This window comes from Platichthys flesus, chromosome 19 (assembly GCF_949316205.1).
Source record: "Platichthys flesus chromosome 19, fPlaFle2.1, whole genome shotgun sequence".
Lineage (NCBI taxonomy): Eukaryota > Metazoa > Chordata > Actinopteri > Pleuronectiformes > Pleuronectidae > Platichthys > Platichthys flesus.
In genome coordinates, this window is record NC_084963.1 from 18166326 (window position 1) to 18194050 (window position 27725).

General features: G+C 40.8%; 1 protein-coding gene across 3 annotated transcripts; it reads left to right on the forward strand.

The window, feature by feature from the left end:
* On the forward strand, window positions 1–27376 carry pi4kaa (phosphatidylinositol 4-kinase, catalytic, alpha a). Of its 3 annotated transcripts, none has more exons than XM_062412674.1 (54): window positions 1–172; window positions 2229–2345; window positions 2431–2524; window positions 3220–3308; window positions 4736–4808; window positions 4907–5163; window positions 5256–5322; window positions 5414–5562; window positions 5666–5731; window positions 5818–5914; window positions 6040–6231; window positions 6323–6423; window positions 6870–6999; window positions 7076–7205; window positions 8610–8705; window positions 8798–8981; window positions 9070–9170; window positions 9347–9515; window positions 9961–10011; window positions 10208–10316; window positions 10428–10564; window positions 10650–10783; window positions 10881–10963; window positions 11036–11106; window positions 11215–11339; window positions 12283–12364; window positions 12884–12967; window positions 13060–13149; window positions 13244–13363; window positions 14082–14174; window positions 15483–15639; window positions 15766–15893; window positions 15973–16131; window positions 16220–16371; window positions 16543–16650; window positions 16998–17218; window positions 18061–18216; window positions 19198–19277; window positions 19382–19581; window positions 20230–20317; window positions 20408–20575; window positions 20697–20750; window positions 20858–20978; window positions 21588–21717; window positions 21796–21866; window positions 22576–22648; window positions 22755–22935; window positions 23026–23130; window positions 23443–23568; window positions 24137–24257; window positions 24369–24528; window positions 24654–24743; window positions 24929–25012; window positions 25162–27376. In XM_062412674.1, the coding sequence occupies exons 1-54, from the start codon at window positions 71–73 to the stop codon at window positions 25211–25213; spliced, it is 6378 nt and encodes a 2125-aa protein (XP_062268658.1). In that variant the 5' UTR covers window positions 1–70; the 3' UTR covers window positions 25214–27376. The 3 variants fall into 3 exon arrangements, with proteins under 3 accessions (XP_062268658.1, XP_062268660.1, XP_062268659.1); XM_062412676.1 differs by having other exon boundaries at window positions 16998–17125; XM_062412675.1 differs by having other exon boundaries at window positions 2431–2518.
* The last annotated feature ends 349 nt before the right edge of the window (window positions 27377–27725 follow it).

Sequence of the window (27725 nt, forward strand, 5' to 3'; positions counted from 1 at the left end):
CGACTCCTTCTGGGGACGAATGAGAGGAGATGTGTGTGTTTGTGCTGCGGCTATAAGGCTCCGTTGAACCATGTCTCTGGATGGAGGAGGAGGAAGAAGAGGATTTTACTTCAACACCGTCCTGTCCTTGGCTCGGTCTCTGGCGGCTCACCGGCAGGCACCGATAGACAAGGTAACATTGCGGGTACAAGGGGACACAGCTAGCTTCAGCGGCGGAGAGCTAATACCTGTCAGAGAGTCTGTGACACCGAGGCCCGGCTTTAACCGTTTTGAACCTGCATCTAATCTTCCAGTAGGTGAAAGAGCTGATATATTAAAGGAAGGAGAGCTACCACTTAATGTCCCATCTAGCCACTAATTCCACAAACATCTGTCCTTCGGTCTGTCTGTCTGTGGATCGCTTCATTTGCGAACCGTTCATCCAATCGACTCCCCACTGAATTACAGAGGTTTTATTTTGAACGTTTGTGTCTGGAGATCAGACCCCTGAAATAGCCTACATGTTATCTCTGGGGGAAAAAGCAATTGAGTAAATAAATCAAACCTATTGACGTATATAAGCCACTCAAGTCAACAATAATATATACTCTTCATCGCAGATAAACAGGGTAGGATGAACACAGCGTTGTCTAACTTCATAGATGTTTATAAAAAGCTCTGCTCACAACTTCCAGCACACAAACAATTAGAAGTGACAGGATATTGTAGACATGTTTGAGTTTGTCTCACTAAAGACAATAAATAAATTGAACGTTGCTCTGTGGGGCATTGACACAGGACAAGGGAACAGCCCATTCCAAACAGGCAGGTTTAGAACAAAAACTGCAGTGCTATTTTAAAATGAATGTATTTTCATTGACTGCTTATTTCCTTTTGGACTGCAGCCATTTATACAGGATGGCACAGGAAACAGTGGCTAATGGAAAACTTAGTTTTTATCTTTTCATTTCCACAGACGCATGAGCTGGGGAGTTTTGTAGAATTGAATTAGTGTTGCTGAGACTTCATCCATCAGAATAATGCTGTGGCTTGTTACGTTACTCACTCAGGTGGTTAGGATTTGTGGTCAGGGATTACGGGAGGCCACAGGGCAGGTTCTGAAAAGCCTCAGAAGAGTAGGCAGAAGTTGAACTGATTGGGAGAGACACACAATGAGACTGAACATGTAAAATAGGAAGTATGCTGATAGAGCTATGGTTGCAATAATACAGTGGGGAGGGAGCCCATTGTGTAATGTCTAAATGGATTTTTTCCATGTTTGTTCAGACTGTAATATTAGTGTTTCTTTTCTGTAATTAAGGTGTTTTGAAATGTGTTTGCTTTGAAGAGCGGTATGACACACTATAAGACGTGTTGCAAGAAACAACAACCTTCTCGAAAAAAAATTGTCATCGTTGGTTACACTGTTGGTTATTTCTCTGCTTAATTCTTTGGTTATTTTTTTTTATTATTAATTGTCAGCAGAAACATATACTAATTGTCCATCATGGTCAAGTTGACTCAACACCTCTCTAAAAAAGGAACATCATAACATTCATAGAGGAAGGAGTTATTGCAGGACTATTGTTTAGACTGTTAGTTGAAGCTGGGTGTACTTAACAAACTGTTTGTCATTGTGAATCTCTGAGTGGGGAAACCACAAATCGTCATACAGTTTGTACAGTGGATGTCAGAACAGCCTTTGGTACTTAAGAAAACATTGTTAAATATTTACTTGTGTTGAAAACAGTGCTGTTTTTTTTAAAAATATTTTTTAGGTTTAATTTAATAGGCACTGCATGGCATTCTCCTATTTTGTAATTTAACTTTTTGCCTTTGACAACCATTTTCCACGGTAAATTTGACCAGAACTCTAAACAAAATCCCCTTAATTGCCGGTGATCCTTCATTATCTGTTTATAAGACTGTCTACATTTAGCGACAGAAGATACATGTTGGAACTTTGGCGTCATCTGTTTTAAATGTTTTTTTTTAATCCCTATTTGAGCTCAGCAGATCTGGCCCTAGACCATTTGGCTTATTGATGCAATGCAGAAACTGGTTTTTGGCTCAATTCCTGAAGGCCATTTTATAATTGCTAATGGAAGTAGACAAGAACGATGAGTCTCCTCAATCCTTTGGATTCAGTTCTTTAAAAGGAATCTATCATATTATCCAAGTAGCTTACTGTTGGTTACTCTGTTGCTGCCCCCACATACTGCAGTAAAACGTGTGTTGTCCTCCCACAGGTCCAGAAGTTACAATGCATGTGCCCTGTGGACTTCAGGGGCGTATTCCAGCTGGACGAGAGGAGGAGAGATGCTGTCATTGCACTGGGCATTTTTCTTGTAGAGTCAGACCTGCAGGTAAACATTTCAGCTCCTCGCTGCTTCACTTCATGGTGCTTCTGTGCAGACAGTGAATTCACAGTATGTTGATATTCTGTTGCAGCATAAAGATGCTATCGTCCCCTACCTTCTGGGGCTGCTTAAAGGGCTGCCTAAAGTTCAGTGGATTGAAGAAAGTTCTGAACGCAAAGGTAGAGGTAAAGTTAACCCTGTGATTTTATTTTTATGTTTCTAATGATATTGAAGTGCCCATGTTTAGGGGCTCAACTAGAAAAGTTTTACATGTTGTGGTGTTCCAAAAAAACAAATATTTTCTTACATACCCACAATTTTGCTGCACATATTTGAACCAAAATCTCTATTTAGGACTTGGCCAGTCTCCCAAAAAGCCCAGTGTGCTATGATTGGTCAGCTGGCTCATTCTTATGTGATTGGTCAACAGCTTGAAGTATCTATGTGTGGAAAATGTCAAGCCCTTTACCCAAATGCTTCCCGATCAGCTGTAAACACTGCTGTAGCCACGGTAACAATGGCATCAATACTGCTGTATCAGTTTGAGCCTAACTAGCCATCAGGCAGGTCACGTTACTTGGTGGCACTGTTAAGGAAAAAAAGCCAGGAATGCAAACAAGGCGCCTGGGGCTCTTCAGGAGCAGAGTTGTCTGTGATGGATGAGGGAAAGATTTTAGTCTAATGACTTAGCAGAACCTTTACAGGCACAAAAAGCTATAACACAAAAATGGAAAGGGACCCTAAACCCAGGCACATTAAATATATCATATAAGTTCAATCATATAACTGTCAGCTGTGCTGTGTGAGTATTAATGTCATTATGTCTGAGTATCATTTATGGTTGTTTGTAATAATATTAGATAAACTCGCTCTTTTACAGAAACCCTGCCTGTTGCAGAGAACTTCAGCTTCGGTCTTGTGACACTTCTCTCAGATGTCGCTCAGCGGGATGAGAGCTTCCGAGGGCAGGTGTGTGTTTGTCCTAAAGTGTGATGAATAGAAATATCCGTCTTGTTTGAGATGAGCCGAGCCTGCACAGAATCGAGCACGAGGGATCACTGTACTTCTTGGCATGCTACTAAAATGTCACTCAGACTTGATCTGTGCATGCTATGACATGTTGAGATCAGTAACCTCAGAACTCTTTCCTATGTTATTGAAGTGTGATGGTTTTAATTTTCGTTCGACTTATCGGACTGTAAATCTTTACTCTGTGGACAGAATAAATGCTGTGACTTAGATAAACGAGATACAATCACAAAACCGTGCCAGTGTTTTTGATGGTAGATATTAATTGAGACAAACAGTTGTTTATAACTTGGACATGAGGATTAATCACTGAACAGTTGTGCAGACTAATGTTACGCCCAGGCATTGTATTATGTCTGACACATCACTCAAATATGTATTCTTACGTTTTCTCTCCAAGGTTATATGTGACTGTGGGACATTTAACTTTCATTTGATATTATGAATTTATTGATAGTAGGATCTGAAAGATTGAGTTGGAAAGGGTCACTACATAAAACAATGAAAACAATTTATACTGAGGTGCACTTATTTACATGTATTTTAGGAACATATTTACCCTTTATTTGTTAATGCTCTACTCTGCATTATAATCATCTACAACCATGAGGCCAATAACTCACACTTTTCCCTTCTTTTTGGGTAGTAAGTTAAGAAGTTGTACATGAATTAGATCTTGAAGTGCTTTGTCCAGTACAGCCATAATAATGTACTAGAGTCACATGAAGAGTCATTCTTAGTCTAACTGAGAATATGCTCCTCATTCTAAAGCGAGGTCTTGTTCGTAACTAATTCCCCAGTGGCTTGGCACTTAATAACCCAAGCAGCTTCCTACCTCCTCTTTAAACTTAATAAATCCTCTCTAGTAAAAACTCTGCAAGTAACAAAGTAAAAAAATGAGGCCTACTGAGATGCACAGGTTCGTTTTCCATTCAGTGGTAGAAGAACAAGTCAGCATAAGTAGAATTATCTTCGTTATAGATAGAGCAGATTTCCCTTCAGATGATAACCTTTCTCTTATCCTCTTGTTTTCTGCTCTTTACCTTATTAGGCTCATATTGAGCAAAGCACATAACTATTATAATCTTACTACCAGTAAGCAGTAATAAGTCATGCAGAATACAACATTGATAATGACTTAAGAATTAGCGATTTGCTCCTAATATGATGATAAACAACTAGTTCATGTTGAGTAAGTGTTTATTAATACAAAGTATCACCAAAGCAATCCAAAAAAAGCTAAAGTCAGGATTGTCAGAGATAGAGTAGATCCTTGAAGTACTTTTCCACTGAGGAACAGTTCATCTTAAAATAGCCATGTAACATCTTGCTGATATGTTTATTTGTTGATTTAACATCTTTGTCAGATCCTGGAGACTGTCATGGATATCATGCAGTTGCTGCTTGACGTCTGCAAGTATCCAGAGGCTCATGATAAAGGTATCAACATAACAAACACTCATGCTTCCATATGTATATTACTCATCGGTTCTATGTATTGAAGTTTCCTTGCTTCCTGTTACTGCTTTTCCACTCAGAATACCTGTGCAGGTACACAGTGCCCACCCTGCTCGGCTTAGCCCGAGCATTTGGCCGATACAGCAACACTGAAGAACCTTTGCTGTCCAAGCTGTTCCCTCGACCAGTTGGTCCTGTGCTGCCTACGGGCGATGAAACTGACGCTGCTCACCGTAGGTCCTTCAACGACTTCCGTTCCATCCTGCCAAGCTCTTTGCTCACGGCCTGCCAGTCAGACACTCTGAAACGTAAAGGCTCATCGAATGCATCACAACAGGTATTAATAGTGAAGACATATAAGAGGCAAGATGACGAACCTTATGACCTGTGTCCAGACATTTTTTATATTTTTCTTAATTTCTTTTTCAGGCCAGTCCAGAGAGAGCAGGCCTGAGCCCCAGCTCACCTGCGGATCCCTCTGTGCAGTACTTTGAAGGTACGTGCCTCAGCAGAAGCAGCTGAACCAGCAAACATTAATAACTGGCATAAGGTCATGGCTTCAAATAATTATTTCCTTCCCTCCTCAGGCTCGTACCTCCCCGATGGCAGTGCAGTGGACCCTGATTACTACTTCTCCACCATCAGCTCCAGCTTCTCTGTCTCGCCTCTTTTCACTGGAAGCAGCTCTGGAGAATTTCAGGTCCCTCTGGATATGCTCAGACAGCTCCTTCATATGGTCAGAACTTACTTCAGTGACAGAATGTATACATTAAAAGGAAAATTAGACCACACACAATGCATATGAGGTGAAAATTCGTTTAACTGTTTTTCTTCAATAGGTTGAACAAATTGTCTCTGAGTCGTTTTTAAAAGCACTGGATGATACCTTGGCAGAATTTAAAGAGGTATTACATTTAATTCAACGCAGATGTTTGATTATTGTTTTTTATACTACTGGTTCATTGATACATTTCTGTTACTTCATTGGCAGTTGAATCCTGGTATTCATCTCTACTACAAAACCTTCAGTGATCCTCTTTATGTAGCCACCTTTAAAATGCTGAGAGACACCCTGTACAATTTGAAAGGTAAGAATAAACTTTTTTTTCATAACCCCACTTTTTTTTAAAAACCCAACTTTTTTTTCAAAAAACCAGACTTTTTTTTCAAAATCTGATGATAGAAATGACGATTCATTTTCTGTGTTCACCAGATCTGCAGACAGATTATGTAAAGGAGGTCCATGATTTCGTGCTGGAGCAGTTCAGCAGCAGCCAGTCGGAGCTGCAGAGGATCCTGCATGATGTTGAATACCTCCAAAGTGAATTGAGTCCACTCAAACTGCGCTGTCAGGCCAATGCTGCCTGTGTGGACCTCATGGTGTGGGCTGTTACCGAGGAGCAGGGTGAGACCGTGGCTCATTCACACAGGAGGGTATGTGAAATTGCCTCTGCAGAGTTTCTCTTCTTAATCTCTGAATTCTCCTGATTCACCAGGAGCTGAGAACCTTTGCACCAAACTATCAGAGAAGCTGCAGTCTAAGACATCCAGTAAGGTCATCATCGCTCACATGCCCCTCCTCATTTGCTGCTTACAGGTAACTGTTTTATGCTGGTCTTTGTTTTATCTTTTATTACCACTTAACCATTTAAGAGACACAAGAAAGGATGGGAAAGAAACATGTGCATAAAAAATCATAACTGTTTGCACAGCCACACTTTCCACTGATGGCTAACACCAACAAGAGCAGTTAATCTCACTTTGAGCTGGCAGTAGCCTGAAAAACTGAGGTAACTAGCAGTAGTTGGCCCGAAGTGAGGTGTACTTAGCGTGGTGAAGAGCGTAAGATCTGAAGAATGACGATGCCTCAGTCCGGACACGCAAATGTGCGTGTCCCATATATTATGTCTTGTACTGAGGGAAGTGGTTGAAAGGGAACATTGCATCTAATATTAGAAATGACAACTGTTTTTATATTCATATTGGGTGGGGAAGTGAGATCACAAAGAGTCATGCATCTGTTTGTTTTGTGTCTATGTCCAGGGATTGGGTCGTTTGTGTGAGCGCTTCCCTGTGGTGGCTCATTCTGTCACCATGTCACTGAGAGACTTTTTGGTGGTGCCCTCTCCTGTATTGGTGAAGCTGTACAAGTACCACAGCCAGTACACGCCAGGTAACAGAACACCCAGCACACTAAGCACCATCACTGAATTGCAGTTTTTCTCTTACAAAATTATATTTTTTCAAAGCCGGTGGCGACATAAAGATCCATGTGACGAACGAACACTCCCAGTCAACCCTCAGCACCAATGCTAGCAAGAAGAGCCAGCCCTCTATGTACGAGCAGCTACGGGACATCTCCATAGATAACATATGCAGGTGAACAGACCCACCCACACCTTCTACAGTATATGCACACACTCACAAACACACACTAGTGTCAAAATTGGTTACATCTGGACTAATACATATCACTTTTATAACAACATTTTAAATGTAACACTCCTCGCTCAGACAAATGTTTAAGCTCTTTTTTAGGAATGATCTCTGTCCATCCTAACACACATTTAAGCACATTTAACTCATATGACCACTCGCGTACGCTGACCACGTGCATGCCAGTGTGAACAGGGAGAAGATTCTTTACTCTGCAGTTAGTTGCTTACTAGCAGAAAATACCAAAAACCAGGAAAAGCAATGGTGGACAGTGATGTCAAGGATTTTCATTCTAGAACTAATGAAGAGACGAAACTGTTACTGAAAGTAAGTGTTAGCAATCTTTCGGTTGTCAAGATGTTACTGATGAGACCCAATCAGGAAAGGGAAGGCAGTTGATTGTGTCATTGATTCCAATGGTCTTAGATTCTGCCCACCCAGACTAAAACATTTAGCAAGTTTTAATTAAAATGGTGTCAGCAGTCTCCAAAAGTCTCTGTTTTTATAGATTGAAAACTCTTTGAGTTTTGCGCAGAGCAGGTGTAGACATAGACATGATGTGTTTTAAAACTAAAATGCAGTGGCGTTAATGTAGCCTTACGCCGGGTTCACACCGGGCGCGGTAGCGACGCCGAAGCGCCGCTGTTATCAGCCTGCAGTAAAAACGGCATTTCATTTTTTTTCTTTCAAGCATATACTTACTTGTTGCTCCAAAATTAACTGCAACAGCATCCCAACATGTGTCCTTTTTAGTCTTGTCTTTATACAACATGTTCCGAGGATCATACAACTCACTGTACTTCTCCACTTCAATTATTAATTTAATGTCATCCATGTTGAAGAACTTCGCTGTTTGCAGCGTTAAATGTCGGGTGTCGAGGGTAAATTACGTATTCTCCACTCAAGCCTATGTGGAGAATACGTAGCCCCCCCCCTCTCTCTCTTTTTATCTGTATCACTGCTTGTGTGGCTGTAGTGCATGGTTAGAGGGGGACATTTAATAATGTAGTCTGTAAAAGTGGAAAAATTAAAACTTCAGGACAACAGCGGGTGAATACAAAGTATGGGATGCATATTTTATCATTTATATCATATAAAATATGTCGTCAATATCGTTTAAATCATTTTTCCTGTCGCGATACGATCGCGTCAAACGAAAAAAATAGACTCGACGCCGAAACGATCGCTGCACGGCGCGAGGCAGCCGTGCAGCGACTGTTTCAGCGTCGAGAGTGGGTGGGAACCAGAGGATTGGCGCTGCGCTTTCGCCTCGCTTCCGCGTCGCTTCCGCATCCAGTGTGAACCCGGCGTTAGCCTTTTCTCTACAATATCTCCCTCTGAACTCAGGTGCCTGAAAGCAGGACAGACAATGGACAATGTCATCGTTGAAGCTTTCCTCGCCAGTCTGTCTAACCGTCTCTACATCTCTCAGGAAAATGACAAGTAAGTCAAGCGTCCTGTTCTTCTGACTTCGATGACAATGAAAAGTCCTCATTTGACTGAAGTATTAACACCCTCGCCCCTCTCTCCCCCAGGGAGGCCCACTTGATCCCCGACCACACCATCAGGGCTTTGGGTCACATTTCCGTGGCCTTGCGGGACACCCCCAGGGTTATGGAGCCCATCCTTCAGATCCTACAGCAGAAGTTCTGTCAGCCCCCCTCCCAGCTCGATGTGCTTATCATAGACCAGCTTGGCTGCATGGTCATCACAGGCAATGTAAATATGTATATCTCTGTCAGATGTAGCTGATTAAATCCCCAGTTTTAAAACACAAATAACATTTTTTTCCTTATTTTCTTCTAAGCAATACATCTACCAGGAGGTGTGGAATTTGTTCCAGCAGATCAGTGTCAAGGCCAGTTCCATGGTGTATTCTAACAAAGACTACAAGGACCATGGATACAGGTGACTACAACACTTACATTTCTTTAGTGTTGTTTAGAAAGTGCCACATAAATTATAATAATATATTTAATTTAATATGTAATATATAACATCATGTTCGTGCTCATAGGCCACAGATCAATTCACTATTTGTCCTGAGCATGTAATAAATGAAATGTTCCCTCATGCCGATATAGACACTGTTCCTTGGCTGTGATAAATGCTCTGGGTAACATAGCAGCGAACGTTCAGGCTGAACAGATGGTCGACGACCTGCTCGTCAACCTCCTGGAGCTTTTTGTACAACTGGGCCTAGAGGGGAAGAGGGCCAGCGAGAGAGCGTCAGACAAAGGTCCAGCTCTGAAGGTATGAGACACACACTGATGCAAACACACACACACACACACACAGGTTTTCTGTATTTTCAAGTATGAAATGTCATGTGCTCATTAAACCTCCTGCTCTCGTGTCTAGATCTAATCAATTGTTTGATAACATTTGAACACAATATGATCTTGTATTGACTTCTGAGAGATCCCCTCTTCCTGTGATGAAGACGAGGGACAGTTTACTGATGTTCGGGAGATAGTTTTTTTGATAGTTTGGTTCTATCTATCTTCATTTTGGTCTGACTTAACACAGATTTTATTATACTAAAAAAGCAGTATCAGTAATGTTGCTGTAAATATATGTGATAATGAGTGAAAAGTCATTTGAGCCCTTTTCTACTTTTTTTTTTTTTTCTCTCTGATAGTGTGAGTGTTACATTCCATGTCTATTTCAATTGTGCTTTACTCCTTTGTCTCTCCAGGCATCGAGCAGTGCCGGAAATCTTGGTGTCCTGGTTCCAGTTATTGCAGTTGTAAGTGGTTTGGATATTTACAGCATTTTTATCTTACATCACCGTGGCTTCTTTACCTTTATTCGCGATCAGATTTTGTCAGGTAATGTATAATTTGTATCTGCCACTGTATGGACTTCTACCTTAATATTTGTCTGTCATGAAGATGGATCTTCTTTTACTCAGAGATCTATTATCTCTATTCTTCTGGTGTTAGCTGACTAAGAGGTTGCCACCGATTATGGAAGCAAAGCCACGTCTGCAGAAGCTCTTCAGGGACTTCTGGCTCTACTCTGTTGTCATGGGATTTGCGGTGGAGGGTTCAGGTACAAAGTGCTTTCTCACCGATAATTGTGTTCATCTGTTTCCACAGCAATATTAATTTAACATGCGGTAGAAAATCCAAACACATCCTTTGCTCCTTTTGGAATCGTCAGGTCTGTGGCCAGAGGAGTGGTACGAAGGAGTTTGTGAGATTGCGACCAAATCACCATTGCTCACGTTTCCCAGTGGAGAACCTTTGCGCTCAGAGCTGCAGTACAACTCTGCACTGAAGAATGACACCGTCACCGCAGTAGGAGAACACACTTGCATGCATGTCCAAACACACTCACAGTGCATCTTCTCACTCTAGTTTATGGTCCACTGTTGAACTTCAGGCGGAGCTGAACGATTTGCGAAGTACCATCATCAACCTTCTGGATCCTCCTCCTGAGGTGGCAGCACTCATCAACAAATTGGACTTTGCCATGTCGACATATTTGCTGTCAGTTTACAGACTGGAGTACATGAGGTGAATAAACTTAATGTCTATTAGAACACATCACCTTTTGTGACTGTTCAGTGATTGTGAGTTTAACCTTTATGCTGTTGTTTTTCTCAATTGTCAGGATGCTGCATTCTCCGGACTCTGATCGTTTTCAGGTCATGTTTCGATACTTTGAAGACAGAGCAATACAGAAGGATAAATCTGGTAAGCAGAAGCCAAAAATAAATGAAACTCCCATTGTTACTTGTTTATTAATATGAATTAAATCCCTTTCAGGCATGATGCAGTGTGTGATTGCTGTTAGTGACAAGGTTTTCGAGGTCTTCCTGCATATGATGGCTGATAAGGTAAGAGAGATGTTTTCACTCGTGTAAAACTCACATCCAATCAAGATCACATATCTGACCCTGTGTTTCATAACAATGTGGAGCTTAATGAATTTGTCATATTCTCAGGCAAAGACCAAAGCCCATGAGGAGGAGCTTGAACGCCACGCTCAGTTTCTCTTGGTCAACTTCAACCACATCCACAAGAGGATCCGCAGAGTGGCTGACAAATATTTGTCCGGCCTGGCTGAAACGTGAGAGTGCACCGACGCTAGGTCTTGGCGATATGGCCTCATGCATATTTCACAATATTTTTAGGCTGTATTTTGATACACGATATAAATCTTGATATTTAGAAATCACCTCTAAATCACTGTACAAATGTTATATTCATAAAGGTCCACATGAAGTCGCTAATCTATTGGACCTTAGCATTTTCGACTGTCCCTGAATGTACCTCGATGGACGATATCAGCTGACATTCAGGCTTAAAACACGGTGTAAATTACCTTGTTTCGAGTCCAATATAAATGTCGGGGCTTGCCTTCTGATCATTGAGCAGCTGTGGATCATAAGGGAAACTCAGTTTGTTTCCACTGTTCTTCAACAAACTCACTGATCGGCTACTTCACGTGAACAAGCCTCACATCACTGTGTAGCGGATTGAGTGGGGACAGAGCCCAGGGGCTTATGTTAGTGTGTATGTGTAAACGATGTGAACACAGTGTCATTCACACATCATTTGTAAACTGATTAGTTCGGTTCAGTGTTCACAAAGAACACAAACAAACTGTCAATAAGTATCACTGAACTCTTGTCAACTCGCTGGGACTCTTCACTTTCTCTCTCTCCATGCTCTCTTACCTCTTCTCCTGATACAAAAATACGCATTGGCGCAGGAAAGTTTTCTGGATGGGCGGGAGAGTGAGCAGTTTACTGTAAGAGGGGAATGAGAAGAGACAAGCAAATTTCCTGCTGACTGCTCAAAACATCCACGTGACAATTTATACTCAATTGGCTCGATAACCATTTTATACATCACACGTGGAACAAGCCGCGATGCATCGAGTATCTTCCATATATCGCCCTTGACTGACGCTTAGGCCTAGTTACTAAGAATAATACAGTCTCTTTTATGAATAGTTTAAAATGCAGGTTCATACACAGTCATGTCAACAGTGTTTTCTCTTTCCTCAGTTTCCCCCACCTGTTATGGAGTGGCAGAGTGCTGAAGACCATGTTGGACATACTGCAGACACTTTCTCTCTCGCTCAGTGCAGTAAGTAATGCTTGCTGAGAGAATACTGTAAAGATTATTTTTCCCTTTCTTTATATTTGTAATAATGTATGTGTATACAGTAGAGTCTAACAGATTTATCAGTTGGCTCTGTAAAACCTTTCTGATATGAGCCTTTTACAGACTTATCGGTATCAGAGTTTTTCCCCGATATGTGACTATGTGAAAACTTTTATTTTACAGAATGAAAAATGCAGAAGAAAATGTGCTTTTTTTATTTTCAATGTTGATGTATTTGGTTGTATTTGGGTTTTCTTTTTATTCATAGCTATTTAGAATAAAGTTTAGGGTTAAACTGTATAATATCAAACCTCAGTTACGTTTCTTTGTAAGGTTTAATAAAAATATCACTGACGTTGTTTTGTGTATCAGTATTGACATTTTTTTTTCACTCCCTTATATCGGAAATGGAATCGGCCACGAAAAAACCACAACTGTATGGCTCTGTTAAAAAGTTGCATTATTACTTAATTGTTAGTAATTGTTTATGCTGCATTACAGGACATTCACAAAGATCAACCCTATTACGACATTCCAGACACACCTTACAGAATCACTGTCCCAGATACGTATGAAGCCAGAGAGGTAATGCTATTTTATACAGAATTAGTTATTAGAGTGTCAATCACGTGTCTCTTTTGTCACACTTATATAACTAATGGTATTTTTACCTGCAGAGCATAGTGAAGGATTTCGCTGCTCGCTGTGGGGAGATCCTTAAAGAAGCTATGAAGTGGGCTCCATCTGTGACCAAATCCCATCTACAGGTATCGTTTATGTGGAAATACAAAATCTTCACAGATTCCAAAACCTTTTTAAAAGTTAGTTTTTAACCTGCTGTACTTACATGGTGTCTTTCAGGAGTATCTGAACAAATATCAGAACTGGGTGTCGGGTCTCTCCCAGCACACAGGCCTGGCAATGGCCACTGAGAGCATCCTGCACTTTGCCGGTTATAACCGATACAGCACAACTCTGGGGGTGGGTCATCATCCAGATTTAATGCTTGCATTTGTTTGTAGTTGTAGAACCTGATAATCGGACTAAAAAGTAATTTAGTTTGAATAAATGTCACTTCATTGTTGGAATATATTTCTAATTGCTAACTTAAATCTGATATTGTTGGTGAATACTGGGCCATATTCTAAGTCTAAACTTATTTTCCAACACGTATACTCTATTTCTACCTGATTCTTCAATTTTTAACTGGAGATGTTCAAAGTTCAATCCAGTAGATTTTATTCTTAACCTTCTGGTTATGAGCTAATCCCTGTCTCTGCTGTTGCCTGTTCAACCAATCAGGAGATGGTTTACCCCAACTCCTTTCTAGTTCAAAACTTTTGATTCGTTCCGGATCTAACGGTGTCATATTTCCTTAAGTGAAGTTTGGCATTAGATCACAGGTTTTTATTGGTTTAATAAATCACTGGTTATCAGTCAAACTCTGACACCATTATCCATCTCAGTCATCTGAGGCTTTTGATCTGAGCAAAGAAGAATTTTCTACAACAATATGAGACTCAGAGTTGTGGTTACCTGGATAAGATCATTGTTGTGGGTCAAGAAAAACACAGGCTCAATAACAGAGATTAATTTCTGCCAGAATACATCAGCAAACATTTTATGTAATTGAGTTTTTACCAGTGTAGGTTTCAGACAATGTAACAAACTTCATTTAATTCTTCCCTTTTACCTCCAGTCCACACAGCTGACTGAGAGGCCAGCCTGTGTGAAGAAGGACTACTCTAACTTCATGGCCTCCCTCAACCTCAGGAACAGATACGCTGGAGAGGTAGAACTACTTAAACATACCAGCTGTTATTGCTGATGATGACTGGGTCTGGCAGCATCACATTACAGCTCCCTCACCTCTATGTGATCATCTACAGTTGCAATCAGAAATATTTAACCCCCTCACCTCAATAGACATTATAGTGATGTGGATGACAGATAATGACAATAAATGACAAAAAAACCTCATCAAACAACAAAAGATATTTATTGATGCGTATTTTAGTTATTTTGACAACAGAAGTTGACTTAACTTTGAAGTTCAAATGAAAAATGTAACTCTTTCAACACATGTGCATGTGCAGTATTATTCAACCCCCCAGCTTCAGTACTTTGTGGCGCATCCTCTAGCTTTTATAACTTCAAAAAAAAAAATTTGGTAAGTGCGAACAAGCTTCTTACACCTCTTGATTGGAATCTTTGCCCATTTTTCAAGTGCAAAAGCCTCTAGATCAGTGATGTTTGATGGCTTCCATGCTGCAACTGCCTTCTTTAAATCCCACCAAAGATTTTCAATCAAATTTGAATCTGGTGACTGTGAATGCCACTCCAGGACGTTCCAGGATCTTTTTCTCAACCAAGCTTTGGTGGACTTGGAGATTTTGCTTTGGATCATTGTCTTGCTGGAAAGTCCAATGATCACCAAGGTTTAATTTGTCAACAGAAGGAATCACATTCCTCTTTAAAATGACCTGGTATTTCTGTGAATCCATGATGCCATGTACACAATAAAGATTATTAGTTCCTGCCGCAGAAAAACAGCCCAACATCATCTTTGACCAACCTCCATGCTGGACTGTGGGGATGGTATTCTTCTGGTCATAAGCCTGTCCTTTCACACGCCAGACATACCGCTGGTCCATACGTCCAAACAGTTCCAGTTTGGTTTCATCAGTCCATAGAACTGTCACCCAAAACTATGTAGGCTTATCTAAATTCCTGAAACAGTGATTTGATAGTGGCTGATCATTGCCGACCAAGCCAATATTTCACAATATTGTTTTGTATGTTTGACAGAGTAACATACGTTCTAAGTACAGTACATAGTACAGTTATCACAGAAACAGTGATGTGCCATATTGACATTTAAAACAAGTGATCATAGAGAAAGCTGGAAGCAAAAAAATGGTACAGCCTTATAGCCTTATCATCTAACTGAGCTGCAGATGTGTATTCTAGACCTGTGGCTGCCAAAGAACAGCTGTGTTGTCTCAGACAATTGTCGAGCGGACAAACTTGTTGTCATAATTTCGGATTCTCTGCTTGATAGATAATAAATAAAACATGTTATGCATTCTTTCTCTTGCAGGTATCAGGTATGATACACTTCATCCAGGCAGTTAAGGGAAAGTCCGATCTGAGCCGGCTGATGATCAAGCAGATGGGAGAGGCTCTGGACTCTGCGCAGCCTGAGGCCTTCACAGAGGCCATGTTCAAACTGGCTGCATTACTCATCAGCAGCAAAGGTCTCACCCTTTTTCCTCTGTGGTTGTCTTATCTGCTCGCACACATGAGATTATAACATTCAGGGCTTTATCTTAGATATCCTCTGAATGTACTATCTATTTGCCTTTTCAATGTTTGGTCCGTAGAGTGTGATCCTCTGCTCCTGCACCACCTCTGTTGGTCCCCTCTCAAGATGTTTACGGAGCATGGCATGGAAACAGCTATTGCTTGCTGGGAGTGGCTGCTGGCTGCACGTGTTGGAGTGGAAGTACCGGTTCGTAGCAGTGATTTATGTTTAGGTTTATTTTGCCTGTGTATTCGCATTGTAAACATACTATCGATCTCCTCTCCAGTTTATGCGTGAAATGGCGGGAGCGTGGCAGATGACAGTGGAGCTGAAGATGGGACTGTTTTCAGACACTCAGGTGGAGGCTGATCCCCTGGCTGCATCAGAGGAGAGTCAGCCTGTCCCCTGCCCTCCAGACGTTACCCCTCACAACCTATGGATCGAGGTCAGACAAAAGTCCTAGTGTTATGGGTTATTTTCCTCTTCGCCTTCTCCATTTTTACTGACTGTTTTAACTGCCTCTTGTCCTCTAGTTTCTAGTGCAGAGGTTTGAGATAGCTAAATATTCCAGCGCAGATCAAGTGGAGATATTCTGCAGTTTACTTCAGCGCTCACTGTCTCTCAACGTAGGCGGGGCTAAGAGTAGCCTCAACCGCCATGTAGCTGCTATCGGACCCCGTTTCAGGTATGCATAGTTGTAAAAAATCATATATTCTCTTCTTGATTACAGTACCTAATCTCCTGGAAGCTCGGTGTCATTTAATGTCAGTTGAAACATGCTTTTGTTGAAAAAAAAAGTGTGTGTATGAGTGTTTATTGTGATATACTCATATTCCATATATTCCTCATTATTCAGGCTGCTGACTCTGGGTCTGGCTATGCTTCACTCTGACGTTGTCACCAACGCAACCGTAAGAAATGTGCTCCGAGAGAAGATCTACTCCACAGCCTTCGATTACTTCAGGTACTTCCACACTCAACGATTTTAAATTTACATGCATCATTAAGCCGTCTACTATTTTTTTTTATCAGTGAGAAAACTACAATTCTAGAACGAAAAAAATGCCTGTGACTTATCTGTCACAGGAGGGGATTTCTTCATAGTCCATATTTTGTCCAAAACACCAGACCAAACCTAAAGAGCTTGAATTCACAATAGAAGAAAATAAAAGAACCTCACATTTAAAGAAACCGGAAGCAGCAAATGGGAGGTGTTTTTGCTTGATAGAGGATGCAAATCAGTGTTGTAGATTCAAAAAATATAATTTAAGATAAATGTCATAACTGTCGCTCCATTTTCTGTCTCTCCAGCGTGTCTCCTAAGTTTCCCACCCAAGGTGACAAGCGTCTCCGCGAGGATATCAGTATCATCATCCGTTTCTACGCCAGCATCTTGTCCGACAAGAAGTACCTGGCAGCCTGCCACTTGGTCCCACCTGGTGAGCTTGGCACTACCCCAGCCCCAAGTACGCTCTCTGCCGGGATATTTGGATCGCTTATCGTGTCCAGCACTTCTCCGATATCTCTATTAAGTAAGCCTAAAGCGGTGGAGTAAGGACTGCGCCGCAGCAGGGGAATGCTTTGACGGGTGTCAGATTTGACGCTTTTTATCCTCATTATGCTGCTGATAGATCCTGGTATCTATCTGATATACAGATCTAGATCTTGTTTCGTTTCTTCCCCAGCGCTCCTCTATTTTCTCACTCTTAGAATTTCTCACTCCTTTTCCTATAAGTGTTATTTTTTACCTTTCAATGTTAAGCAGCTCTGAGGAAAAAAGCCCAAATTTGTCAACTGCGTTAAAATGCATGATTATTCATCATGTCAGCCCACCCGTCTGCCCCCTCCTCGACTGACCAATTTGGCCTCAAAAGCAGAAACTACGAGGTGAAAAAAATGTTTTCTTCCACCCCAGAAAATCCACTCCTCTTCATACCCGACGACCCCGAGAAAAGACACAGTCTCATTCTCATATACATCGAACTGCTTCAGGTAGACGAGTGCTCTAATCACAGATCCTGGATCAGATTAATCAACTGCTTGTCCCCCATCACCCTGGTATTAAGAAGATAAAATAAAATCTGACCCAGTATCAGTGTTTCAAGGCAACTTCTACCTACCATGTAAATCTTCCGTTATTTCCCTGCTAATGCATGACCATCACAACAGCAGGGGACTAACTGATACAGCTCATCGCTTCAGAATCTCCATCATCATCGATCATATCATTATCTGCTTTTTCATAATATGGATTAAGGATGATTTCATGTTTGAATGAATTGTGTATGATTTTACAAATGTGTTTGAGAGAGAGAGAGAAAGAGAGAGATGTGCTTGTGTTTTGTCCATACTGAACGTATTTGTGTGTAAACAGATAATCAGGATCCGTCCTTGAATAGTCTGTCGGTGATGAACGCCGCTGACCTCAGGAGCAGCGTGGACTCCAGCTCTCGCTCCCAGCAGAGCAGCCAGGGATGGATCAACACCTACCCGTTGTCCAGTGGCATGTCCACCGCATCCAAGAAATCAGGTACCACTTAGATTCAGAACATTAACCAGAGCAGTCAGACAACAGGGCTTTGTCAGTACAGTGTTAGTTAAATTCATATTTACATTCCTGGGAGTTTCATATTTAGAAAGTTGATCTTGGAGGTCCGAACTGTTCCATACTAAGACATTGTTCAGTTTGCTACTGGTACGACAGAGTTGTATTTTTCACATAGCAGATTAACGGGCGATTAACAGTAAATCATCTCAGCTGCTACAATAAATATTTGTGTAGGGAAATATTACTCGACCCTGGATTTCTCATCATCTCAACAAAAGTCATTATTTCTTTTTCTTTTTTTAAAAGAGTCTCTTCACTCCATTCAGTGTCACTTCCAACTGCAGCAGCTAACTTTTTAAACAATGAGCCTTAACTTAAGCTTAGATAAACTATGAAAAATATTATATTTAGACACTGACTCTGTATTTATCCTGCAAAAGCGAGGTGTAATCATTTTAGAATATAAGACTAGAAGGTGAAATTTACAGATCAGTGCTACTGGTAAATTACTTAAGGGCTGTTGAGATAAAACTGCTATCTATACCTGTCATGCTACCTCTCTGAAAAGGTCTAAGCAGATTTGACTTAGTTTGATTAATCCCCAAAAATTCTAAATCATAATATTTAATGACTAAGCTCAGTAGTCACAATATCACAATTGTGGTTGTGATCCTGGTTCATTAGCACCATCGGCTGGTTTGAAATGCATGCTGGTTACTTGTCTTCACTCAGTTAAGAGGCCAGAATAGCAGGCAGAACAAGTCCTCTCTTGATAAACTTCCAAGAGAACGCAGCGACAGAAAGGAATGCTTATGTGAAGATCCCAGTCGTAGAACAAAGTGTTGCATAGATTCATGCATCTATGCAACATTTGCATAGAAATATGATGATTCACTGTATGAATATGTCTGTGAATGGGTAAAATAGCTATATCAATTTACCATTAAACTCTTCTCCACTTAGGCCAGTCCAAGAAGACTAACAGAGGGACACAACTTCACAAATACTACATGAAACGCAGGACCCTGCTGCTGGCCTTACTGGTGAGTGCAAATTACCATTATCTTGAATGGACTCCACATATCATCACCCATTCTTCACACTCTGTTCCCTCAACCTCTCTGTCTGTGTCGCCCTGTCTTTCCAGGCCAGTGAGATCGAGCGGTTGACGACATGGTACAACCCGCTCTCCACTCAAGAACTGGCCATCGCCACAGAGCAGTCAGTGGAGACCAGCATCGCCAACTGGAGATCTAAATACATCAGTCTGACTGAAAAACAGTGGAAGGACAACGTCAACCTGGCCTGGAATATCGCACCTTACCTGGCTATGCAGTTACCAACTAGGTTAACACTCTCTCAGTTACTATGTTACCTTTCCGGAGCTCAATTCAAAAAACAGGTTTTTCATGAAACTACTCAATCAAGTTAATCAGGGTTATAGAACAAACAAATATTCTGTAGTTCCAAGGCAGTGATTTTGACTTATTGAAATTGCGAGTAGGTTTTGCAGTAACCGTATTATTTGATCTTTTGCCTTTATTTGATGATGGCAAGAGAAGGGAGTCTTAGTGAGAGAAGTGTGACTGAGTTGAGGGGCATACAGTAAATCATCCGGCCAGCATCTTTGTATTCAACACTGGATGCATTGAGTTTCAGGAGGCTGACTTAAAAGATATTCAAAAAAGGAACCTATCCCCTCTGATCTGTTAAACAGTCACTGGCCTTTATGCTTCTTTCCAACCATGTTCCAGCAATGTGAAAGCAGTGCTTCACTGATTAGCAGGAGGCAGCGATGCACCACACTGCTTCTATATTTTGGTGTTTAAGTAAATTACACAGGGCAGATTGAATATATACTGTACTGTCTAGCGAGTTATTTCAAAATATACTTTAGGTGCAAAAATAATCCCCACAGAGAAAAACTGTTTCTCCTTCTCATCTCATACTGTAGATTATTTACTTAGCTTGTTTTTAATGTCTTGACTTTGCCAGGTTTAAGAATGACGCCATTGTTGCTGAAGTGACCAGGCTGGTGAGACTGGACCCTGGAGCTGTCAGTGATGTACCTGAGGCTGTCAAGGTGAGAGCCCTTGGTTTTATTAGGCTCGAAATGCCTCCAAATGCTGTAAATTTGTGATTAAATATGGTTTTATTGTGTGTATTTGATCAGTTCCTGGTGACGTGGCACACCATCGATGCTGACTCTCCTGAGCTGAGCCATATCCTATGTTGGGCCCCAGCGGACCCGCCCACTGGCCTGTCCTACTTCAGCAGCATGTACCCTCCTCATCCTCTAACTGCTCAGTATGGGGTTAAGGTGCTGCGCTCCTTTCCTCCAGTAAGTCACACACTCACTCACTCTGGCATCTTTGCATCAGTTTAGAGGGATTCATTTTTTCCTGTGTGATGTAGCAGCATTGCCAGATCGATTTTTTATACATTTGTTTGTCTCCTTTTAGGATGCCATCTTGTTCTACATTCCTCAAATTGTACAGGCTCTCCGTTATGATAAGGTAAACATACTCATCACAAAGATGACAATATTCTGCCCTTTTACCGTTACTGCTTTAATAAACTAGATATTGATAAGAAACGGTAAATCACCTCTGCTTGTGCTCAGATGGGTTACGTGAGGGAGTACATTCTGTGGGCGGCACAGACGTCTCAGCTTCTTGCCCACCAGTTCATCTGGAACATGAAGACCAACATTTTCTTGGATGAAGAGGCCCACCACAAAGATCGTGAGTAGATGCCCTAGAATCGATGGAGCTCCTCAGGCTTCAATAGTTAGTGAGACTAGCTGTGGTAGAAAACCTGGTTTCAGGATGCAACTGTGGTTGAATACTGAGAATAAAGATCCTAGTGCTTCCTGGGAATGCTCTCCACAATCTACCAGCCAAATTTAGCCCAATTAACAAGTGACTTCAACTTTCAACTTTTTCATCAGTAGTGGTTTCCTCCAGTTGCCAACATGTTAAACTGCAGAGCAAGTGTATTGTAAAATAATAGGTTTGTGTCCCTAAATCTGAATAGAGAATGATTTTCAACAACGTAAGCATTGAGAGACCATGCAATGCTTTCTTCCTTTTTAACTAATGCAGTAAGGATCTCAGCTCAACATATCATAAAGGTCATTATACACAACTCGCAGAAATCGATTGAGGTCGTTTTCTGTACGAGTTATTCATTCATTCAGATATGGCTTATTATCAACCGTCTTCCTCCCAGGAAGACGGTTCCTGTTTTTATTATTCATGTGTAATTAGATTGTTTCTGCCTCATTAGAACTTAATGAACTCGTATTAGGCTGAAGTTATCACACTGACTTGCTCATTAACGTGTCTGTGTAGCCGACATCGGGGAGCTGTTGGAGCAGATGGTGGAGGAGATCACAGGTTCTCTGTCGGGTCCGGCCAAAGACTTCTACCAGAGAGAGTTTGACTTCTTCAACAAGATCACCAATGTGTCCGCCATTATCAAGTCAGTACATTCTGTGCCATCTCTCTGAAGGAGACGTTTTACTCGACTGTTAACACTGATGAACTTATATTTTTACAGGCCGGTTCCAAAGGGAGAGGAGAGAAAGCGAGCGTGTCTCAAAGCACTGTCAGCTATCAAAGTCCAAGCAGGTAACATGCTGGTCCATTGTACGTCTGGATAGATGATTTAAAGCTAATATGAGCTCTTTTTACATGATACAAGATTCAAAAATACAATTAAGAAAATACGTAATATTTTATTACAAGCCACAGAAAAGCCTTCGGTCGACTTCCATTGTGTGTGAACAAAAAAGACAATTCTCTCTTTTATCCCTTAACTAAAACCTAAAATCCTCTCATTAGACGATGCATCACAATTTTGTAAAATGTTGCTAGTTTTGCTTTGGACATTATTCACCCTGCCTATTTTCCAGTTAAAGCTGTTACTGACAGGCCATACTCTGCTTTAGCAAACCTTGGTGGTGTGATACATTTATTCCCAAATAGAACAACTTGTGGGGATCTGATAGAGCACCTGCACTGCTCTTTAGCTTTAATATCTTTTCAGTATTATTCTTCATCAGTCGTATTAATCTGTTCTTCAGTTTCTCAAATAAATGATTTACAGTGAATAAATGTATGGAGATCATATATAACTCACTTTCCTTTTGATTATCTGATAGAAAATAGTTTTTCCTTGTATATGTTGAAGTTATTCCACATGGAAAGGATATTTTGATATTCTCAAAACTACTGCCCTGCTCTATTTATCAGTTATTGAAGTTTGAATGTGTATGTATTTGCTGCTATGAAACAAAAAATACAGCAGAATACCTGCTTCTATTGCTGTTTTTTTTAGGCTGTTACCTTCCCAGTAACCCTGAAGCTATAGTGCTGGACATTGACTACAAATCCGGAACACCCATGCAGAGGTAATAACACACTTTAAGTCATGGGATTTTGCTAATATATGTGGGTCAGTATCTATTCATGCCCAGTACCCTCTGTCTCATGTGAGTGTGTTTTCCATCACCACAGCGCCGCCAAGGCGCCCTACCTGGCCAAGTTCAAGGTGAAACGGTGCGGCGTGACTGAACTGGAGAAGGAGGGTCTCCGCTGCCCCGCAGACTCTATGGACGACGGAGAGGAAAATCCAGATGGGGCCCGCAGGATTATCTGGCAAGCTGCCATCTTTAAAGTGGGAGATGACTGCAGACAGGTACCACACTTCTTTTTTTTATGCCTTTTGTTAAGGGAGGAAACTCTTGATTTCTCCTGTGACTCTGCTGTGTTTCTCTCCTCTCTTTAGGATATGCTCGCTCTGCAGATCATTGGGCTTTTTAAGAATATCTTCCAGCTGGTGGGCCTAGATCTGTTTGTCTTCCCATACAGAGTAGTGGCTACTGCACCAGGGGTAGGACTTCCTTTGCCATTGCTCTATACCTCTTCTCTCCCCTTGCATTATCTTATTCCAGTTCTAAGGATAAGATACTGTATGGGAACAACGGAACAAAATGCCAAGAACTACATCTGCAACACAGGCATCAATTTAAAGGGTTTTCAATAAATGTTATAAACTGAGATCATGTTTAGAACTTGTCTGATCGCTCCGGCCCTTTTGGAAGTTTACTCCCTGTCGTTACATCTCCATTTCTCAACAACTCCACTAGTTAGTGTTTCATGACTGAAACATGTCAAGTTTTAATTCAGTTGATCTTTTCCTTAGTGTGGCGTGATTGAGTGCATCCCAGACTGTAAGTCTCGTGATCAACTTGGCCGACAGACAGACTTCGGGATGTACGATTACTTTCGTAACCAGTACGGAGATGAATCCACCCTTGCCTTCCAGAAGGTTTGGAGCTTTTAACAATGTCCTCTCTTTTATTCCCCCTTTGTAACTGTTTCTCAAGTCTAAAAATCGGTTCCGCAATTGTAGAATGTGTTTTCAGAGTTGACGGAGGAAAGTTTTTCATAAAGAAGTGTCGGTTTTGATAAACGGATGTTAAAAAGAGGACTGGAAGGCGTGAGCTGATTCAATAACAGATATGTTACTTGATGTGACACGTCCTTCCTCAAACAAAACCAGGCTACTGAGTTACTACGTGTTGTTATCACTGCTATCACAAGAAAAAGTGTAACATTTGACTAGTTCATATTAAAAGCTTATATTTTAGAGCTTATAGTAAATTTATGCCCATTGGTTTATAAGTAATGATGTCAGCAACTTGTGTACCAAACGTTTTTACCTAGACTTTCTGAGTTGTTATTCTGACTTGAGGTGGCGTCCATGTGAATTTGATGTCTCCATCAAATTTTCTGATTATTGTGACTCCACATGAGTACATAGGCCTACATATTGTATAGTGTCAACGAGCACAAGCAGAAGGTCAGACAGCTGTGTCCTCTTCCTCTTTCTACAGGCTCGCTATAACTTTATCCGCAGTATGGCCGCCTACAGTCTTCTGCTTTTCCTGCTGCAAATCAAAGACAGACACAATGGCAACATCATGCTGGACAGCAAGGGCCACCTCATCCACATAGGTACAGTATGATATGTACAGTATTTACAGCTATACAGTATAAAGAATGCATCGTTTGTCTGTGGTTTACACTGAATAGATTTTCACGCAGTGTTTACCTTGTTTGCTCCAGACTTTGGCTTCATGTTTGAGAGCTCACCGGGTGGGAACCTGGGCTGGGAGCCAGACATCAAGCTGACGGATGAGATGGTTATGATCATGGGAGGGAAGATGGAGGCCACTCCGTTCAAATGGTTCATGGAGATGTGTGTAAGAGGATATTTGGCCGTACGGTAAGTAACCGCAAACCTAAAGGTCCTGAGCCATGGTCTTTGCTGGCAGTATAGAGTTTGAAGTCCCTGTATAGTCCTTTATGTTGTCGTTGAACTGTTTGCTCTGTGTACATTTGAACAAACAGACCCTACATGGATGCAGTGGTTTCTTTAGTGACCCTCATGCTGGACACTGGACTACCATGCTTCAGAGGACAAACCATTAAGCTCCTCAAGTAAGTTCAAAAGCAGGTTGTGTTTTTTTCTGCCTTCCACACATTTTCTAAACCCATCAATTGGGACTGCTTTTACAATTGAAGACAAACGTTGTGGATCTGCTTGCTGCCCCCGTGTGGCCAGAAAATAAATGCATCTCTAAATATTAAATGTGTGCGTATCCTTTTTATTTTTTTTCAATCAGAGGACGGTTTAATCCACAAATGAGTGAGAAAGAAGCAGCAGCGTTCATCATCAAAATCATCCAAAGCTGTTTCCTCAGTAGCAGGTGAGAAAAAGACTGAGTCCCACTTCTCTGCAGCTGATGTGTTAATCGCACATTAACATTGTGCACATTAACACTGTGAACACAGTTTTGAGCTATAACACAGACATGAGCTTCTCACTCACAGAATTTCATGAACTTGTTTCCCACAGGAGCAAAACGTACGACATGCTGCAGTTTTACCAGAACCAAATTCCTTACTAAGGACCTTCAACCGGACCTCCACTGTACGTGCAACACAAACGTCCCTACACAAGCAATGCAACCCGAGGTCATGTGCATACCACTCTGCTCAGTTCTGAATAGGAGCAGAAACAATAATGTGACACTTGGGTCCGTGTTCTTCGATTTTATTGTCTGATTCTGTAATGTACACCTGGGTTTTAAAACGGTTCTTTATTTAACTTGAGAGTAGAGAGCAATGTTCAACTTTAACCAAAAGAAGTATTTGAATCACCCTTTAAGTATTTTCTTCCTGAGCTGTCATTTGTTACTTGTCAAACATGAACCTAACTACCATGCGAGAGGAAGATGGCCATATCAGGAGCCATGTTTATAGTTTATAGTCTATACAGCTGTCACATTCATTGTTATCATTTTGTTGTTACTATGCTGTTATCCACTTTTATGCACTTTGATTAGAGGTGATTAGAGCATTTACTGTAGAAGATCACTGCTGTTTCCTCCGTGATTTACTTCGAACTTGTATAATCAAATGGTAAGAACATATTGCTATTTAAAAAAATCTTTTAACTGTTTTGCTTTGATGCTTTCCCTCGAAAGTCATTTCAAACCTCATTTCAGCTTTTAGGTAGAATCTGTTGTATAGAGGTATGGTGTCACTCAAGGAACTTGGTAACCCAGAACTTTAACTTTAAGAGCCAGTAGGATTTTGATGTTAACAGGTTCTGCCTTGCCTCGCCTGTGTGTTCAAACTAGTACATGTTTGATACAACACTGAGAAGGAGACTCCAGGAAAAACCCTGTGGTGTTTTTGTACTGTTGGGTGTACATGTGGGACAGAAAACAATGGAACAGGTTATGTTATGCTAATGTCCCTGTAGCGTGCAGCAGGGCTGAAAAGGAATCTAAATCTTAAATACTTTGTATTATTTTATATATGGAGCACTTAGCGCCTAAGTCTTGTTCTGTGTGAAGGCTTCATAGACACGGTTTTAACAACTATAAACGTCTTTTTTTCAGTCAATCAAATTTTATTTGTAAAGCCCATATTCACAAATCACAATGTGTCTCATAGGTCTTTTAAAATCTTTTAATTCGTCTTTGAATTAATGTTTTACCCCAGATGTTCAGGATCGCATTGAACTTGTTACACTGGTTCCCTCTCACCACAGCCCCCTGTGCTCTTTTAATATAGGGCTGTTCTTTCTGAATCGCCATCAAAATTGGGGGAGCTCCCCTTTAAATAATTGCAATTGTGCAAAAACAGAAAAAAAATGAATTTGCATTCCTTCCCTATTGACTTCCAGGGTTGGGGGAACAATGGAAATAAAACCAGAAGCTGTAACAATGGCTGCAAGTTAAGTTCTGGGTCGTTAAGTTCCTGCAGTTGAAAAGGCCAGATGGAAGGGTTTTGATAAAGAAGCACAAAGGGTAGACCGGGGCTCTACACAACAGCCTGCATATTTCAGATACAGAGTGGGATTTACAATATTTAGTCCTGTGTCAGAATACATTTGTTGTATGTGTCTGCACACCCTTTACAGTATGTGTAACCCTGTCTGGGAACATTCCTCTGTGAGTGTGAGACTTTTAACGAACCTCTTGGGTTCAGGTTTTTGTTGAATGATCTTGATGCAGTTGATGAATATGCCTAAAAAGCCATTTCTCCTACCCTTGGTAGAAACTATAGTAATACTTGACAAAAGATAACTATATGCAATATAATCGTGTATTTTGATGCTGTATTTGTGTTTTATGTTCATCAAATGAAATTTCTGTAATTGCACCATCCTGATCATTGTGTATAAAGTGTTTTATGTTGCAGCTATAACTGACTGTCATTATGTACCTTAGGGGTTAACCCAACATATTTGAATACACTAAAGTGTATTGTTTTAATGCCTCATATACACACACTTTTTGTTATTGTTCTGACCAATTATTGACAGCCATGTCATTAATGGGGTTTATTTTTACTGTTGCTGTTATTTTAAATGTTTTCGTCATCCTTAAATGTCCACTTTTACACAGACTAAGAGTGTGTGTGTGCGTTTGAGTGTGTGCGTCCGTGTGTGTGTATGCTCAGTTTGTGGCAACATCATTGCCAGTACAGACGAATTTCACAGCTTTGATTCTGTGAAAAGTCATGATATCCAGAATAAATGTATCATTTCATCAGTTAAAGGCAACTTGGGTGTTTTCTTTCTTAATAACACAACAGGACCTTATTAAGCAAACCACAGTGAATTGTAATTTTTTACATGGAATTGCCCCATGTAATTGCCCCCCCCCCCCCGAAAAAAACACGCGCAACACAGTTTGAGTTACAACAAATAAGTGGCAAAAATATATACAATCAAATATTGAAAAAAGTTAACAAGAGCAGAGATAAAATAATATGAAATATTAAGAATAATATACAAATAAGAGCAGAGATACAATAATATAAAATATTAAGAATAATTTATAGGTTTTTGATGGCAGGTCAGAGAAGTTCTTGATTTGTTTTTGTTTCTAAGAGTCTTCTTAATTT

What these genes read in the sequence shown, in the direction of transcription:
- pi4kaa (XM_062412674.1), top strand. Translation starts at nt 71, where the DNA reads ATGTCTCTGGATGGAGGAGGAGGAAGAAGAGGATTTTACTTCAACACC. An exon ending in TTTCTCTCTCGCTCAGTGCA is followed by an intron (nt 12,365 to 12,883) that starts GTAAGTAATGCT and finishes GCTGCATTACAG; the next exon opens with GACATTCACAAAGATCAACC. An exon ending in TCCGGAACACCCATGCAGAG is followed by an intron (nt 22,649 to 22,754) that starts GTAATAACACAC and finishes CCATCACCACAG; the next exon opens with CGCCGCCAAGGCGCCCTACC.